Source organism: Camellia sinensis, chromosome 6 (genome assembly GCF_055761805.1).
Source record: "Camellia sinensis isolate YWXY chromosome 6, ASM5576180v1, whole genome shotgun sequence".
Classification (NCBI taxonomy): Eukaryota; Viridiplantae; Streptophyta; class Magnoliopsida; order Ericales; family Theaceae; genus Camellia; species Camellia sinensis.
The window spans coordinates 56,304,417-56,323,738 of record NC_138966.1 but is presented as its reverse complement, the minus strand read 5'-3'; the positions used below and the strand labels follow the sequence as shown (position 1 = coordinate 56,323,738).

Sequence of the window (19,322 nt, the reverse complement as noted above, 5' to 3'; positions counted from 1 at the left end):
TAAATTAATTTTACATGATCATCATCCAAACACATAATAAAAATTAATTTGATAAAAAAAATAAATGTCTGAAAGATTTATCAATTTTACATAATTTTATTTTATGTGAGTAAAAATAATTTTTAAAAATTCAAAAATATTTGTTTGACATTTATTTTTATCAAATTAATTTATATTTTATTAAATTAACAATTTTACCCTTAAAAAATTTAATGACATTTTCAATTGTTCTTATTTAAAACAAAATTTAAAATTTAAAATTAAATATGTCACAATTAAAAAATTAAAGACTAAAATGACACAAACTACAAACTATAAAAACTATTTGGATAATTTGCCCTAAGTTAAACTAGCCTTGCCAAACAACACCGTAGTAACCACCGTTAATAAAACGAGGACTCAGACAGAGTACGCACTACACAGCCAGTGTGTGCCAGTCTGAAATGAATGAAAGGCTTTCATAAGTTCCTGAATTTCCCGGCTACCGGAAATTGACGGCTCAAAGTTCCCTCCAAAACGATTCAAATGAAGCAAAGAGAGGTCGAATCGGTGGCGGATAAGGTAATCGTGGCCGTAAAAGCAGAGAAGGTGATCTCCAAGACTGCGTTAGCTTGGGCTCTGACTCATGTGGTTCGTCCAGGCGATTGCATTACGTTGCTCGCTGTTCTCTCCTCCGGTCACTACAAGACTCGTAGTACTTCACTCTCTCTCTCTCTCTCTCTCTCTCTTTTCAATTTCAAGCCTCGCATTGGATTCACAAAGTTTGCATTATTATTATTGTATTTTTTTACAGGTAGGCGATCATTGTGGAGTTTCCCGAGACTCGCCGGAGATTGCGGAACCGGCGACCGGGACAAGTTTCCGCAGTGTATATCTCAGATCTCCGACTCTTGTTCTCAGATGATTCTTCAACTTCATGATCAAATCCAGGTGACTCCCTAAATTACGCAATTGCCACTCTTATCAATTCGGATTTGATAATCAAAATTTCTTGGTTGGAATTCTGGCAAGTTTTAGAAGATTCCTGAACCTGTTGAGATCGGATGAGACAAGTGATAAATAAAAGTAAAATTATTGAAGAGAAAACTCAAATTTAATTTGAGGGTCACCGACTCGCATGTGCCTAAAGAATCTTGCGGTTGTGGTCTCTTTTTAGATAAATTATTGCTTTATTACCAATCATGATGCTCCACATAACCGTCTAATCATTATTCAACAATGATTCATTCACTAAAAATATCACTACTAATAGCACTAATGCATTAAAAAAGTAAAAAAAAAAAAAAAACGCACAACTCCAAGATCAAAACATCACATCATTAATGACGGGACCCACTGCCACCTAATTAGTGGGAGCACTAATTAGTGCTCCCAAGCATTTTTCATCATTATTTACGCATGAAAGTGAATTTACGTGTAACCCAATTTACTGTGATCTGGTGCACTATTATGCGCTACTATATGAATATAAACAGTAACTATTGTTTCTTGGTAATTTTAATGATGTGTTTGGTCGGAAGATTTAAGAAGAGATTTGAAAATGAAAATGAAAAAAAAAAGTAAGTGAAATGTGAATAAAATATACCTACATTTTATCTAATTTTACATATTTTTTTCCTTTCTTTTTTTAAATCTGTTCTCAAATCCCCAACCAAACATGAATTCTATTTGTTAATTTTGTCAATCTGCTCCCTTTTAGAGACTAAAATTTGAAGGGTGTGCCATAAAAATGTCAGTACATGATAAAGGTCATTTAATTTCCCTTTTCCGAGGAAAATTGTTGGGTTGAACAAACTGCAAGAAGACAAGATTCATTGTAATTTCCATCAGCTTGGAATTGTTTTTTTTTTTTTTTTTTTTTTTTTTTTTTTTTTTTTTTTTTTTTTTTTTGATATCTTTAGCTTATAATGGTTTGTTGATTTCAGGCAAGAGTGAAGATTAAGGTGGTAACAGGTACACCTTCTGGTGCGGTAGCGTCTGAAGCAAAGAATAATGCAGCCAGCTGGGTCATATTGGACAAGTAATTTAACATAAAAGTATTATTTCTTGTTTCTTATCTACCATTTTAATTAGGTTTTATTTATTATTATTATTATTATTATTATTATTTTCATGAAACCCACCTTGTAGGGAAGTGTATCAAACTTGTGGAACACTTTGCTATTGATAATGCTTTTGTAGCTATGCTCTGTGTATGGATGCATTTAAATGCAATTGTTTTGCCAACTTCAGTGATTGGAGATTGATTTTAAAATGTTTCTTCAACTTTTTTACGCAACTTGTACTTGTCCACATGTTGCATTTTTTATTTTATTTTATTTTATTTGTTCCTAAAATCAATGATTAATTTTATTTTCCACTGATACTATTTTTTCCTTGCAATAATGGTTTTAAGTTCTTTCAAATTTGGACTAAAATGACTAGTTGTTCCATCCAAAATAAAGAGGTGATAACCAGACAGTCATGAAAATTTGGTCGCCCCAAATCCAATTGTATTTTCAAATGAATTAGGTTTGGGGGTAGGTCTCCATACCTGACCTAACTGAGGATTAATCGATCAATCATTATTTCAATGTTTAAATATCTAGAAATTTCATAATGTTTTTGTATTTAAATAAATCATCAAATTGGACTTCTTGGATGGAGCTTTTTTTTCCAACCCAATTGTCCAAGTTTCTGCAACTGTGAAACCAACTTGACTCATTACGAGTTCTAGTTTCAAAGCAATCTATATTCAGTGTGGATAGCTAAAAACTAAAACTAGTTATATCTGACTCTTCCACATAGACACAATGGCCCAATTCAAAACTTCCTATATTTTAAGCTCTTGTTATTTTCGCTTTGGCACTATTTTATCTAGTTTCCGATGATTAGGCACTTGATGGGGATTATTATGGTGATATGGTCTTTTCAATTTGATATATCTACTGTCGTAGCTGCAAATCAATAAACCATCTAATGGCTTTTGTTTGGGTTGACATTTCTATATACATGTGTTTGCAAAGGTAACCATGTCTGTGTTACAAAAGATTTTGAACTCATGATTACCTGCACATTATCGAAAGGCAAGGAATAGAACTAAACCAACATTGCCTCTGTTGTTCTGAACAGAAAAATGAAACAGGAGCAAAAGCATTGCTTGGAGGAACTTCACTGTAACATTGTCGTAATGAAAGGTTCTCAACCAAAAGTTCTTAGGCTGAATCTAGGATCCTCAGATGAACTCCAAACCCCCTTCTATTCTGCTGCTTCTTCACCTGATTTGGATGTTGGAAAGTTGCAGCGGCACAACATGAAGCATTCTACTCCTGTGAGCAGCCCTGAAGAACCAAGCACTTCTTACACAAGAACAACAGAAGAAAATTCATTATCCAGCCCTGACACAGTGGCGTCTCATTTCCTTGTCTATGAACAAAATCCACTTTTTGAAGGACCTAACAAGGGAAAGTATAGCCCAAGTAATAAACAAAATAACTTGAATGATCCACTTACAGAACTTGACATGGACAGGGAAAGGGTAGTTACTCTCTCAAGAAGACCAAAATCATCTGTAACTAGTAATCATAAGACTGTGTTATGGATTCCCCAAAATCACGCTATTGATGAGAAGGCCCCAGCAAGCAGAAACTACAGAAATACTCACAAAATCAAAGCTCCCAGTACCAGAACTCTACTTGATACATTTACACAGTTTAATCAGGACATGGTAGGACCTGGGCTCAACCAAACTCCCGAAAGAGAGTACATTTTCAACTCAACCGTCAGACAAGCAGTCTCGTTAAGCAGAACTTGCTCAATACCTCCTCCATTGTGCTCACTATGTCAACATAAGGCACCAGTTTTTGGAAAACCTCCAAGACGGTTTGATTTCAAAGAACTGCAGGAAGCTACAGATGGGTTCTCAGATATTAATTTCATAGCAGACGGTGGGTATGGAACAGTTCACAGAGGGGTCTTGAAAGATGGTCAGGTTGTTGCAGTGAAGCAGTTAAAGTTTGCTGGATCACAAGGAGATGCTGATTTCTGCAGGGAAGTGAGGTTTCTTAGCTGTGCACAACATAGGAATGTTGTGTTGCTGATTGGGTTCTGTGTTGAAGGCAAGAACAGAGTTTTAGTATATGAGTATGTATGCAATGGCTCCTTGGACTTCCATTTAAATGGTATGATTTATTTATTTTTTATATTTTTTCACTCTAGTCATCTCCCCCCTCCTTCCAGGGTGTTTTCTCTGTGTATGTCTGCATGTATGCGTGTGGTTCTAGTATGGTTTGATGCAATTAATTATGTACCTGGTCAACACATTGTCTAATTATAGCACAACACAATGCTTTGACTTGGTTAGTCCTTCTATGTTTGACAGGGAACGAGAGAACACTTATAGATTTGCACTCACGTCAAAAGATAGCTATTGGGGCAGCAAGAGGCTTAAGATACCTTCATGAAGATTGTCGAGTGGGATGTATTGTTCATAGAGATCTGCGGCCTAGCAACATCCTCCTAACCCATGATTATGAGCCTCTGGTACATTATATTTTTAAATTCAGTGGATTACTTTAAAGCATGTGTTTTCCACAACATAGAGTGCTAGGATATTTGACATTTATGACCTATATACACTAATAAATGCCATTTGGATGAGTACATCACATGTTGTGCAACCCTTGTAATATGGCACAATTGTCACACTCTGTTAATTTATATATTTCCTTGCTTTTGTTCTTGTCTTGTAAATTTAGCTTCATTGATCTAATTATGTGCCTTATTTGTTTAGGTTGCTGATTTTGGAGTTGCTAGGTTGCACACCGAGTGGGATATATGCGATGAGCGCGTTGTTGGTACTTCAGGGTAATTATTACATCATATGGGGCTTAAATATATTCAACCCTTTTTCTTGTTATCCTTCAGTAACATCTGTGAGAAGAACAAAACAACTACTTTTTTTTTTTTCTTTCTTCTTGGTAACCTTGTTTTTACTCCAAAAACTAGTCCAGTTTTCCACCTATTTTAGATTGAAGGACTTTCCATTTTCTTTCACTCTCTTTTTCTCTTTTTATTTTTCAAATATACAACTATAAGTAGTAATGCTCATGAAATATGGTCCTTGGACTGTGATCATTTGATCATAACTGATTCTATGTCAGGTATCTTGCACCAGAGTGCTTCAATGGTGGACAAATAACAGAGAAAGTTGATGTATATGCATTTGGATTGGTATTGTTAGAGCTGATTACAGGTCAAAAACCAATCGACTTGCAACACATCGTAGCCGAAAATTCATACCTTTTATCTATACCAGAACCTGGCCATAGACTAGCAAATAAATATCAGTTGCTGGATCCGTTCATTGCCTCTGACCAACTCCACAACTTGCCTCAGGAAGTACATGCAATGGGTCATGCTGCCTTATTGTGTCTACAACAAGATCCTCAATCCAGACCCCCCATGTCAAAGGTTTCCTACCTTAATTTTATTCCCAATCTTTTTGCATATTTTCTTATTAACCTTTTAGTGCTTTATTTTTGGCATTGAGAGGTAGATTCCTTAAACTGACCTGAGACGTCCGTCCAATGGCGGACTACACTCGGTGTATTTTTTTTTTTAAATAGGTAGATTCCTTAAACAGAAGATATTTTCTGATTTGTTGTAAATTATTAGGTGCTGAGAATACTAGAAGGAGGAAATGGTGTCATTCCTCTGGGTTTGGACTTGAACTCAGTGGGTAGCAGAAGTGGGCACATGCAAGGTCTGTGTTCAAACACACAATTTGAATCAAGAAAGCATTCTCGGAGACTTTCTCACTGAAAATAGTTCTGAACTAATTTCGCACTTCCATCTGGTGAGTTGCCTGGGTCTATTTGCAGTTGTCTGTGATGTTTGCAGAACACTTGCGCATTGGTGCATCATGTTTACTTCGTTTTTTTTTTTTTGGGTGTGTAATCTGTTATGAAATTTTTATAATTGTCATGATTTTTGGGGGGATTTTTACTTTTAGAGCCTCCATGACACTTGAATTTCTTGTTTAGCTTATCATGTGTTCATAATATTTGCTGCAGTTGCAAATATGCAAAGAGGAAAATTACTCATTGTCATTTCTTTTCTTGTACTTATTTCCAAGAGTATGCATTATAGAATCCTGTTACTCTCAACTGGTCCTAGTGGTCCATTATGGGAATGAAATCTTGCCCTGTCCCCTGTTCCAATCCATGCCATTACTTCTATTGTAATAAAAGAAAAATGAACGTTAATTATCATAAAATCGCTCCCCACCCCCCTCCAAAAAAATTAAAAATAAATAACAATAATGTAGTTACTGTAAGAGCATGAAAATGGAAGCAATAGAAAATTTCAATCCAGTTATAGGTAAATAATTATTTCTGAAGTGGTTTAGAATAAATCTATTTTAAGTTTGTTACCATTTCCAAACAATGTGGGATGGTAGAAAACGGTTACTTCCCCTACTTTTTTCAACTTACAAGTGATTAGTGAGACCAGCTTAACTACCCAGGCTCTAAATCCATTTACATTTTTCATTGTTTGTTCATGATTCTGATTTTATTCACATTTTTTGATTGGTGCAAAATAATGTAATATATAATTTTTAGTAGGGTCAATTCACTTTTTGAATATAAGGCTCATATTTTTTGACCAATCATATCTTGTGTTTTGTTCACACTCTAAAAAAGTGTGAACAAATTCATTGTGTTTACCGACTCTACTCTGTTATCCAGAGATTGAAAGTGTATGGACAGGTAGATCAGTGGTCTTCAAAAATAATTTGCACATACCATTAGCCTTATAGGTCTAGTAGTAACTTACAAAAATGCCTCAGACCCCCAGTGGGGGTCACTGGGGGACGTGTCTGTTGCCCTCCCATTGGCCAAAAAAAAAAACTGTTTTTTTTTTTTTTTTTTTTGAATTTTCAGCGAATCATGGCCCGACACCTCACTGGGGGTCGACCCCCAGTGGGGGTATTTAGCACGGTTGTTTTATTGCCTAACTTGATGTTAAAGGACTCAAATATCCAGTACTCATGTGTACCAATTTTTTTTTTTTTTTTTTGTTCAGTTTATACTGTTGTCATTGTTTGGGAAGTTTGTTTAAAATTTCTTGTTTCAGCTATTAGCTTTTTATTCTGGTGTTCACAATATTTGCTACAGTTGCAAAAATGAATGGGGACATTACTGGTATTGTCTCATTTTCTTGTAGATTTTTCCAAGTAGGATTGAAAAAATGAATGGGGACATTGCTGGTATTGTTTCATTTTCTTGTAGATATTTCCAAGATTGCAAGTGAACTGAGCCAAGCAGAGTTTTGTAGGGCTTGAGCTCGGCTCGTTTATTTATTGAGCTCAAGCCCGATTTAGCTCGTTAATATTAATCAAGTTCAAGCTTGGCTCAAAGCTTGATAATGATTTTTTTTAAATATTATTTAAATATATATACGAGACATTAATACTAATAAATTCTATATTCTTGACTTACAGACAAATGGCTTGTTTTGAAAAATTGATTAAAAATTAGTTTTTTTTTTTTTTTTTTAAAACAAACGTGTAAAAAAGTAGAGAAGTTATGTGATTCAAAATAGGTTATCCAAATTAGGCCATTATTGTGATCCCATAAGTCATTTTTGACGTGAAATGACACATTTACCATTAGTTTTAAATAAGGGTAATGCACATCCTCTCAATAATTAATGTTTATTTTTATGGATGACACATTTGGCAATAGTTTAATGAGACCTTACTAGATAGTTAACCTCACCATATGGATGTGGAGGTTGTTGAATTTTTAATTATATTTGATATTGTTTTATTTTATTATTGATTAATAATGTCACACGATAATGATGCGGTATCACGGTTATACTATAATATTTAAAATTTGAGAAAAGTACATCAATATTATATAATTTTTTATGAGACTCGTATAAGATATTGTTCACAATACACTGGTTAACATTATCTATAAGATTTTTATTTTGCTCAAGGTCAATTTTTAAAAATATATATTAAATTTTTTTGTATTAAATTTTTAAGATTTTATGCTTAATATTAATTCAAAAATTTGTTATTATTTATTATTAATTATGGGGAAAAAATCGAAATTGTAATTATAAGTGTCCTCTTTCAGTTAATTTTCTCAGTCACTGCTTTCATCACTTCCAATTACCATCGCCAATGAATGACCTCACATAATCTAAATCCAATTTGATTACAAAACATCTGAATCCGAACTTGATCCGATCATTGACATATCTAGCAAGAGATTATCCGAATCTAATTTTCGTTTATCTGATATCCAATCTTTTTAAAAGTTTCTATTTTTTTTTTTTTATTTCAACAAGCTGCACTTTAATCTCATATGATGGAAAAATTATTCCATATCCCATATGACATTGTTACAAACTAATTCAAGCCATTCATTTGGGGCATGAATAATTGCTGAGCACTTTAGCTGCATAATTTTTATTTATTTACGCAGGGGCTTTTAAATTATTGAAAAGTATTGTTTTGGCCTCTTAAATTGTAAAAGTATATAAATGAACATCTTAAACTTTTAAGAAATATTACTTGGACCCTCCAAATTATAAAAATATATATATGGGCTCCTAAACAGTTGGCATGGTTAACTTTAACCGTTTCAGTTACTATACCATGAGTTAAACCAAACTTTTAAATATTTTTTAAACGAAAATATTTTTTAGGACTCTATATATTTACAATTTCGTTATTATTTTTATTATTATATAAGTATTCATCCATTATTATTGTTTTTTTATTATTTTTTAAAATATTTTTTGTAAATATATTTTTGCAAAAAGAATTTTAAAAAAATAATAATAATAAAATAGAAAAAAGTTAAAATTTGAGAAAAAGTGATGTTGGGTGTTTTATATAGAGTATTGAAGGGTATTTTCGTCTAAAAAATGTCAATGCAATAATGGAAGGGGTCAAAATAGAACATGCTAATAATTTAAGAAGTTCACTTGTACTCTTTATGGTTTATGAGATTAAAATAATATTTTTTAATAATTTAAGAAATATATTGGTATATTTTTATAATTTAGAAAATCACCGTGTCAATAATCCATAATTTTTCAATTGAGTGTTTTCTAGATGACTTCAGGTGACTTTTACGTCGGTATTTATTGGTTGTTTTTTAGATACATAACAGGGTAAATTACACTACTCTTTGTTGAGGTTTCTAACAATTACAAGAACCTTCATTATGGTTTTTGAAATTACATCGACCTTCGTTCTCTCATCTAATTAATTTAGCCCAAACGTTATTAATCTTGTTGTGCAAATGACCATAATACCCTTTAAATACTATTCATAATCTCAAGAGAACTGAGTATAATTTACCTATATATTAAATTATTATTTTATTTCTCTCATTTTTTTTTTTTTGTAATTCCTTGATTTTGTATTTTTTTTTTCTGCTATACGTTTTTGAACTTTTATAAATTAAAAAAATAAAAATAAAAAAGCAACCATTAATGAAAGTAAGAAAGAATATTCATGTTTCTTGTTTGAATTAATTTTAAGATTTAATTTAATAAAAATAACTTAGATGAGAGAAACAAAAATGGAGATATAGATTTTAGATCCAATAAATAACAAATTATTTGAATATTTTATTATTTTCAAATAATTTATTTCTTCAAGTAAAATTTCATTTTAATTAGATGTAAGAAATGACAAATTGTTTAAATAATTTATTATTCTCAAATAGTTTCTTTATCTTTCATTCTCTATCAACTAATTTTAATTTAGGGCAAACATCACTTTACCCCTATGGTTTGGGCCGGGTGCGAATTACCCCACTGACATTTGCAAATCGTCACATAATCCTCATATGATTACTAGATTGAAGTGCACAACAGAGTACGTAAATTAACAATTATACCCTCATCTTCATTTTCAACTTCTTCTCATTCTTCATGTTCTTCATCTTCTTTTTAGTTCTCATTCTCCTCTTCTTTCCTTTTCACAATCTCAAAAGGTAGAACGTAGATATATATATATATATATATATATTTCTTCTGAAGAAGTGGCAGATTTAGGGCTCACAGATCTGCCGAAATAAAAGAAAAGCTAGCAAAAATCAACAATAACAACTAGCAACAAACCAAAATCAAGGGCAAATCGAAAACTTACCAGTGTCGGGCCTGAAAGATAAGGTACACCGCCGAAAAAGGGGTTGACCAGAAAAAAGAAAAACACTGCTGGAGCTACCGGAGTGTGCAAAAACAATTTCTAAATTTTTGAAACAACTTTGATGATTGCTAAAAAGCATGTATTTTTCTGAAAATTTCCAAAACAGCTCATAGAACAAGTATTATCCGAAAATGAAAACCCAACAAAATAATTCCAAAACATCAAAACCCACCAAAGGAAAAAAACATAACAAGAAACAAAAATCAAAATCATATCTTGAAACGCTTTAAGAACCAAATCCAGGAACAGAAACATTCACAAATCTTAAATGTAAAAAAAATAAAATAAAACCCATATAAAAAATAGAATAACAAAGGGAAAAGATTGAGAATCTATAACTTTATGGACAACTCCGGTCTTTTTGGTTGAATACTGTAATGACCCCAAAATGCGTATAAGAAATCATTTGTATTTAACTATGAGATGAGGTGTTTTAATTTAATTATATCTTTCGGAATTGAAGCATTATCGGTTGAGTTACGGATTTAAAATTGAAAATACCGACCTATATGGGTTCAGAAATCAAAATTGAGTACTTGAATATGTTAATGGGAATTTTCGGAACTATTTAGGAAAATTAATTGGAAAGTTAATTTGTCTGAATCGTTAATACATGTTTGGGTGGTTAACTTTATACTGCAAATTGAAGGCCTTAGAGGCTTCAGAAACCCGAACAAGGGACATATTTATGATCAGCATAATTTTTAGAGTTATCTGGGAAGTTTAATTGAAATTTGATTCCATACGATTCGTAAGGCCACGTTTGGCTCTCCCTATTGTGTTATGTTGGTGTGTGTGTGTATATTTATATAATGGGTGCCTTATGAGTGGATGGACTCATCTCTTAGAATCAAAAAAATATCTAGAGGAAAAGGAGAGCCACGTGAGAGAGGGAGAGATAGAGAACTCAAGGAGAAGAAGGAAGGAAGAGCTTGAGAATGAAGAGGAAAGATGGGGAAATTGATGGAATTAAAGTAAACTTCAAGAGATTGGCTCTAGGTATGTGAAATCAACTTAACCCCTTAAGATTGATCTATTATTAGTTTAAATTCATGATCTAAAATGAAGAGAAATCAACTAATTGAGTTCGGGTTGAGAGATATAAGTTTAGATGAACTCTTTTTATGAATTGAACCTTGATTCCTTAAGAGTTGTTTAATTGAAGAATTAAATTCTTTATGTTGGTTTATCTTGAGGTTGATTGTGGAAGTGAGCTTGAATCCCAAATCATGGCTATTTTATGCTTTTGGTGTTTTAAGTTTTACCCTTGTTTTGTGCTTGGGAATTGGGTAGTATTTTGAGATTATGATGCTTAATGGAAGCTAAGAATGTAAAATTTATCATGTATTAAAGGGTTTTAAGCTTGGAATTACATGAAATTGAAATTTGGGTTTGCAATGAGAAGTTTCAAATCAAAGAACTATTTTCGGACTGATTTCTTTGCCTAGACCGCACGAGCGGCCACAGGCACCGCACGAGCGGACATGAAGGAAAAAAAAGGGGTTTTCATTCTGCTTTTGGGCGCTCGAGCGGCCATGTTCTTCCGCTCGAGCGGAATTGGGCCGCACGAGCGGCCACCCCTGTTTCAGCATACACTAGGTAACTTTGAACAAGCATATCTTTTGCATCCGGACTCCGTTTTGAGTGATTCTTGAGCCTAAAATCAAGCCCCGGAAGTCTAGTTTCCAATGGTGGTGGTCTCACTCTCAAATTTTAAATACATAAATAGTTATGCCCAAATTAGTGATGACTGTTCACTTTCTGTTTACCGATTTGTACCGTTTCTTCGTCTGAACCTTTCTCCTATCGATTCCTCCTATCTTATGAGGCATGGATTATAACCTATGGAGGACTAATGAGCCTAGAACCACCATAGCTATTGAGTGAGGAATAAAAAGAGATTGGTTTTATCCTCATAATGTGTTATGTGCATTGTGTTTGTAGGTCAAGACGAGGACATTGTTCCACCGCTATCAGAGACCTACCACTGTGAGTAATAGTACGGTTGTTACTAACGTCTTATCCTTGCAAGTGATTACACTAACAGTTATGTCAACTGGAAATCAATGTGAATGTTGAAAGATTTACATACGTCGGTATGACTTTGGAATCATTTTGTTCTGCCAATAACAAACATTAACTCTATGTTATCTATAAACGAACTATGTCGTCTTTTAAGAATAAAGGGAATTTATGTTCATCTTAGAATGATGAAATTTGGGTGCATTTAAGATCATTCTGGGTTGCCACTAATGAATCAAGATTATTCTATTATATGACACATGAACTTGAGATCGTTCAGATCCTATGACATAAATGCAAAGGTCTAATGTTATCATATAACCCACGTTAGAATGTGAAGTGTTCTATCCTCATGAAATGCAATGGAATGACATGTATGCCCTCTGTTAATGGTATATTCGCTCTTGATCCTCGTTAATGTTTATGTTCTGCTATTTACGAGACAACTATGCTGATAGTTAATATGCACATTATGTTATCTGCAAGTTAGTGGCATTAATTCATGACGAACAAGTGAAATGTGGGTACATTATGAAACTACAGTATTTATGTACCTTTGGAATCGCCCAATCTGTTAATGATTGCTATTAGCACTTTGTTAAATGTAACTTAATTGTGCTAACTCATTTGAATGATAAAAAGAAACCGTGTGCCTCTGTATGACTATAAGACTAGTCTGTTCTGATGATATCTGTGGTTATTCCGTTATGATGTTCATTTCGTTTATATTATAACATGATGAGACTTATTGATTTCTGGTATGGAACAAAGTGCTGTACGGAACTAAGTGCTACACTTTGATGGGAGCCACCTCTAGAATCCGTGCGAGCCACCTCTTGAGTCCATACATACATGAACTGGGCTTAAAGTCATTCTGTTATTTCTGCGTTTAAAGTCGTTCTGTTATTTCTGGGCTTAAAGTCGTTCTGTTATTTTTGAGCCAATGGCCGTTCTGTTATTTCTGGGCTTAAAGTCGTTCTGTTATTTCTGGGCTTAAAGTCGTTCTGTTATTTCTGGGCTTAAAGCCGTTCTGTTAGTTCTGGGCCGATGGTCGTTCTGTTATTTCTGGGCCAATGGCCGTTCTGATATTTCTGGGCCGATGGCCGTTCTGTACATTACTGAGCTTAAAGCTACTCTGTTAAGCAAATTGAACCCATGGTTGTTCTGAAAATAATTATAGAAAGAAGTTAATCATATATCTCTACAGTTATGCTTTATTATTCAAGTTAACCATTACATTATTTATATACTATTATTCACTGAGTTTCGCTCATTCTGTATTTTGTCTGTTTCTGTAGGTAATCAACCGGGAGGCCGGTCCGAACCCTTAAGGCTTGTCTTTGTCTTGTCAACCTCAGGGTGTCCAGGCACATAGATGAAGCCCGTGCATTTTGTAAAGTTTTGCTATGTTTTGGTTATTGCTTCGGTTGTCTATCTATGGTTGAATGTACATAACCCGTTCTTCATTAATGTTTTTATTATATGCCCAATTGTGGGGTTGGTTCTAAGTATGTGCGTGTATGTGACTGAAGCTCGGGTGTGTGTTCTCTGTATATTATTTACCTAATGTCATGTTTGTGATCCTGGCATAATAGTAGTAGCTCAATGGAATAGATTTTTGTGTTATCAGGTGCTTTCGTTCAGGCCCCATATGTTACATATATCGATTATTATGTCTGTTTCTGACGTGGTCATGCCCAAACTTTTAGGAGCGGGTTTGGGGCGTGACAAGTGGTATCAGAGCACGAGTTGCTATCTCACACACGAATCCATTGAGCTTTAGAATGTCTAAAAAAGACTTAGGTATCATGCATGACATCCTTAATGCATATGAAGAAATTGATAGCAACGATAATGGTGCATGTATGGTTATTATTTATGTCGGTTGTACATTCCTTGTGTATATTGTGATTGATTGCCATGCAGAACATGGTAAGACCTGCAGATGGGATTAAATCAATAAAGTTGCGCAGCGGAAGCGTGGTGAGGATTCGAGCTGGTCGGTAAGACAATTTATATGCAAATGATTAGATGAAATGTGTGTTATCATGGGAATTATGATAATATGATTGGGCTTTTAGCATCTGCTTACGTGACTTGATTAAACTCTAAGTATAGAATAAATGATCTTTAAATAGTATGTAAGTGATATGATTTCGTGAACTAAGGAAATTACCGAAGACTTCTGATAGGGAATTATTGATGAGATCTAAGGAGTAGTGTTTGTGTGTAACCGGAATTTGATTATGGGAATTTGTAACCATAATTATGTCTGCTCATAGTTAAGCAATATGTAATTTGTACTCTGTACTTTATACTCTGCCCTCTGTAATCTGTAATCTGTAATCTGAAACCTGAAACCTGAAATCTGAAATTTGTAATATGTTCTGTTTACGTTTCATCTGTAATCTATAATCGGGATTTCTTATAAGAAATGGCCGAAGAACATGAAGAGCCCCACCTATATTATGTATTTGCTTATATGATACCCGAAAAAAAAGAAAAAAAAAAGAAAGAAAAAAGAAAAAAGAAAAAAGGTAGTTAAGGACCACCGCGAAACCAAATTAAATGAGTGGGATCTGATAATTTGCCGCAAGAACGAAAACCCTACCTATGTGTATTAATGATATAAGATTGAGAAATCATCTCTATAATATAATTCTGTGGAGATATGTAAAGGTTGGATATTGCAATTCAATCCTCTATTGCCTATTGGAAGACCATAATGTAAACTATTCTACATGACACTGTGCATGTTGGCAGAAACAAATAGTTATGGGAGATAATCCATAATGATAAAGGGCTAGCGATACGTACTGGGTATTTACTTCCTCTTGCATGTTATACAGATTTGTACAATGTGCACTACATGGTTCGGAATTGATTTACTAACATGATGAACTAATCTTGCCAAGAATTCTAACTCTGATATTAGTTGATTAAAGCATTTTAGCATTATACTGTTGAATTTCTAGATATTATGGAACCCAAATAGATGTGATTACTATATATTTACTAGAATTATGACCCTATAAATGGACCTAACAAGACTTACGTATATGGAATAACTAGATGCTCTGTTCATGTAAATTGGCTGAGCCAGATGATTGGTCTATGATTTCAGTGTGGCAGTTTGCAAACCCACTGTAATTATGAGTTGTGAATACGAAACCATGTGGTTGATCTCGTGTCTTACACTAGAAAATGAAGAATCATCTGAATAGTGGAATCCTGAAATGATTAAAAGAGAGACCAAATTAAATTGTGTTGTAACAAAAAGAAATGTTTACTAAGCAAAGACGTTACGCCCTAACGTTATAACTGATTAATTGAACGTAATTTTGAATTTGATTCTGGTTTTATTTTTGATGGCTCCCTATACTTGAAAGGATAGTTACCTTATATGTTTTTAGTGCTCAGATCCGAACTTATGATATTCTGATTAAGTGTCTCTCATGGCACACTTACAAGAAATTGCAAAAGTGTATGATGCTAGTTTTGATATTGTTATAACTGTTGGAATTGGAATATGGTCCTCCTTGCGTTCCAGTGTTTAGAAGTACAACTATGAATAATTAATGATATTGATTGGTTCTCCTTGGGTCATGACCAAACTATTTGAAGTCTGTTAGAAATTTGATTTGAATTGATAAGTCTAATTTTGATAGTGAGCAAAGAGCCACGAAGTCGTTGATTAGAACTTATTTGTTATTCTGGGTTTAATTGTTGTAGGAAGCATGTGCCTTTGAAACTTGATTATGTAGTAAATGTTTCCTTAACCTTTGAGGAATTAGGATAGTTGGGATTGTTTGTGAACCTAAAAAGTTTGAACTATGTATGATAGTTTGTGAGTCACAAGTAATCGAAGACTTGAGTGAACCCATTTCTCAATGTCCTTAAGTTGTTATAGTAGTTGGAAGGTATGACCTTTGAATCAATAAATTGAAATGTATCAGGATTGTGAATAATGAGACGACACTTTGATGTTATTCAGTATTATTATCAAGTGGATTACCAATTAGTCAGTAAAGATGAATTACTTGTGTTTTTGGGAGCAAACTCCATTGAAATTAACTGTATAGGATTGTGAATGCCTAAATTATTGAAATGTTGTATATCCAAGATGAATCTTGACTCGTGTTAAGGTAAATCAAGTTTGGAGGACCAAACTTCTTAAGGTGGGGAGAATGTAATGACCCCAAAATGCGTATAAGAAATAATTTGTATTTAACTATGAGATGAGGTGTTTTAATTTAATTATATCTTTTGGAATTGAAGCATTATCGGTTGAGTTACGGATTTAAAATTGAAAATACCGACCTATATGGGTTCAGAAATCAAAATTGAGTACTTGGATATGTTAATGGGAATTTTCGGAACTATTTGGGAAAATTAATTGGAAAGTTAATTTGTCTGAGTCGTTAATGCATTCTTGGGTGGTTAACTTTATACTGCAAATTGAAGGCCTTAGAGGCTTCAGAAACCCGAACAGGGGACATATTTATGATCAACATAATTTTTAGAGTTATCTGGGAAGTTTAATTGAAATTTGATTCCGTACGATTCGTAAGGCCACGTTTGGCTCTCCCTATTGTGTTATGTTGATGTGTGTGTGTATATTTATATAATGGGTGCCTTATGAGTGGATGGACTCATCTCTTAGAATCAAAAAAATACCTAGAGGAAAGGGAGAGCCACGTGAGAGAGGGAGAGATAGAGAACTCAAGAAGAAGAAGAAGGAATGAAGAGCTTGAGAATGAAGAGGAAAGATGGGGAAATTGATGGAATTAAAGTAAACTTCAAGAGATTGCCTCTAGGTATGTGAAATCAACTTAACCCCTTAAGATTGATCTATTATTAGTTTAAATTCATGATCTAAAATGAAAAGAAATCAACTAATTGAGTTCGGGTTGAGAGATATAAGTTTAGATGAACTCTTTTCATGAATTGAACCTTGATTCCTTAAGAGTTGTTTAATTGAAGAATTAAATTCTTTATGTTGGTTTATCTTGAGGTTGATTGTGGAAGTGAGCTTGAATCCCAAATCATGGCTATTTTATGCTTTTGGTGCTTTAAGTTTTACCCTTGTTTTGTGCTTGGGAATTGGGTAGTATTTTGAGATTATGATGCTTAATGGAAGCTAAGAATGTAAAATTTATCATGTATTGAAGGGTTTTAAGCTTGGAATTACATGAAATTGAAGTTTGGGTTTGAAATGAGAAGTTCCAAATCAAAGAACTATTTTCGGACTGATTTCTTTGCCCAGACCGCACGAGCGGCCACGGGCACCGCACGAGCGGACGTGAAGGAAAAAAAAGGGGTTTTCATTCTGCTTTTGGGCGCTCGAGCGGCCGTGTTCTTCCGCTCGAGCGGAATTGGGCCGCACGAGCGGCCAAAGTGGGCGCACGAGCGGTCACCCCTGTTTCAGCATACACTAGGTAACTTTGAACAAGCATATCTTTTGCATCCGGACTCCGTTTTGAGTGATTCTTGAGCCTAAAATCAAGCCCCGGAAGTCTAGTTTCCAATGGTGGTGGTCTCACTCTCAAATTTTAAATACATAAATAGTTATGCCCAAATTAGTGATGACTATTCACTTTCTGTTTACCGATTTGTACCGTTTCTTCGTCTGAACCTTTCTCCTATCGATTCCTCCTATCTTATGAGGCATGGATTATAACCTATGGAGGACTAATGAGTCTAGAACCACCATAGCTATTGAGTGAGGAATAAAAAGAGATTGGTTTTATCCTCATAATGTGTTATGTGCATTGTGTTTGTAGGTCAAGACGAGGACATCGTTCCACCGCTATCAGAGACCTACCACTGTGAGTAATAGTACGGTTGTTACTAACGTCTTATCCTTGCAAGTGATTACACTAACAGTTATGTCAACTGGAACAATGTGAATGTTGAAAGATTTACATACGTCGGTATGACTTTGGAATCATTTTGTTCTATCAATAACGAACATTAACTCTATGTTATCTATAAACGAACTATGTCGTCTTTTAAGAATAAAGGGAATTTATGTTCATCTTAGAATGATAAAATTTGGGTACATTTAAGATATTTCTGGGTTGCCACTAATGAATCAAGATTATTCTATTATATGACACATGAACTTGAGATCGTTCAGATCCTATGACATAAATGCAAAGGTCTAATGTTATCATATAACCCACGTTAGAATGCGAAGTGTTCTATCCTCATGAAATGCAATGGAATGGCATGTATGCCCTCTGTTAATGGTATATTCGCTCTTGATCCTCGTTAATGTTTATGTTCTGCTATTTACGAGACAACTATGCTGATAATTAATATGCACATTATGTTATCTGCAAGTTAGTGGCATTAATTCATGACGAACAAGTGAAATGTGGGTACATTATGAAACTACAGTATTTATGTACCTTTGGAATCGCCCAATCTGTTAATGGTTGCTATTAGCACTTTGTTAAATGTAACTTAATTATGCTAACTCATTTGAATGATAAAAAGAAACCGTGTGCCTCTGTATGACTATAAGACTAGTCTGTTCTGATGATATCTGTGGTTATTCCGTTATGATGTTCATTTCGTTTATATTATGACATGATGAGACTTATTGATTTCTGGTATGGAACAAAGTGTTGTACGGAACTAAGTGCTACACTTTGGTGGGAGCCACCTCTAGAATCCATGCGAGCCACCTCTTGAGTCCATACATACATGAACTGGGCTTAAAGCCGTTCTGTTATTTCTGCGTTTAAAGCTGTTCTGTTATTTCTGGGCTTAAAGCCGTTCTGTTATTTCTGAGCCGATGGCCATTCTGTTATTTCTGGGCTTAAAGCCGTTCTGTTAGTTCTGGGTCGATGGTCATTCTGTTATTTCTGGGCCAATGGCCGTTCTGATATTTCTGGGCCTATGGCCATTCTGTATCTGTTAGGCCTATGGCCGTTCTGTACATTACTGAGCTTAAAGCTACCCTGTTAAGCAAACTGAACCCATGGTTGTTCTGAAAATAATTACAGAAAGAAGTTAATCATATATCTCTACAGTTATGCTTTATTATTCAAGTTAACCATTACATTATTTATAT

General features: G+C 34.1%; 1 protein-coding gene across 8 annotated transcripts; it reads left to right on the top strand.

Moving 5' to 3' along the window:
• The first annotated feature begins 346 nt into the window (after positions 1 to 346).
• LOC114284043 (cysteine-rich receptor-like protein kinase 44) lies at positions 347 to 6,146 on the top strand. Of its 8 annotated transcripts, none has more exons than XM_082873825.1 (9): positions 347 to 691; positions 794 to 930; positions 1,926 to 2,020; positions 3,112 to 4,160; positions 4,361 to 4,521; positions 4,772 to 4,845; positions 5,142 to 5,451; positions 5,656 to 5,836; positions 6,054 to 6,146. In XM_082873825.1, the coding sequence occupies exons 1-8, from the start codon at positions 526 to 528 to the stop codon at positions 5,800 to 5,802; spliced, it is 2,139 nt and encodes a 712-aa protein (XP_082729951.1). In that variant the 5' UTR covers positions 347 to 525; the 3' UTR covers positions 5,803 to 5,836; positions 6,054 to 6,146. The 8 variants fall into 8 exon arrangements, with proteins under 8 accessions (XP_082729951.1, XP_082729954.1, XP_082729950.1 ...); XM_082873828.1 differs by having other exon boundaries at positions 1,926 to 2,036; positions 6,054 to 6,089; XM_082873824.1 differs by having other exon boundaries at positions 347 to 694; positions 6,054 to 6,089.
• The last annotated feature ends 13,176 nt before the right edge of the window (positions 6,147 to 19,322 follow it).

Coding starts and splice junctions, on each gene's coding strand:
- LOC114284043 (XM_082873824.1), top strand. CDS start 526: ATGAAGCAAAGAGAGGTCGAATCGGTGGCGGATAAGGTAATCGTGGCC. Junction 931..1,925: donor AACTTCATGATCAAATCCAG/GTGACTCCCTAA, acceptor TGTTGATTTCAG/GCAAGAGTGAAGATTAAGGT. Junction 4,161..4,360: donor CTTGGACTTCCATTTAAATG/GTATGATTTATT, acceptor TATGTTTGACAG/GGAACGAGAGAACACTTATA.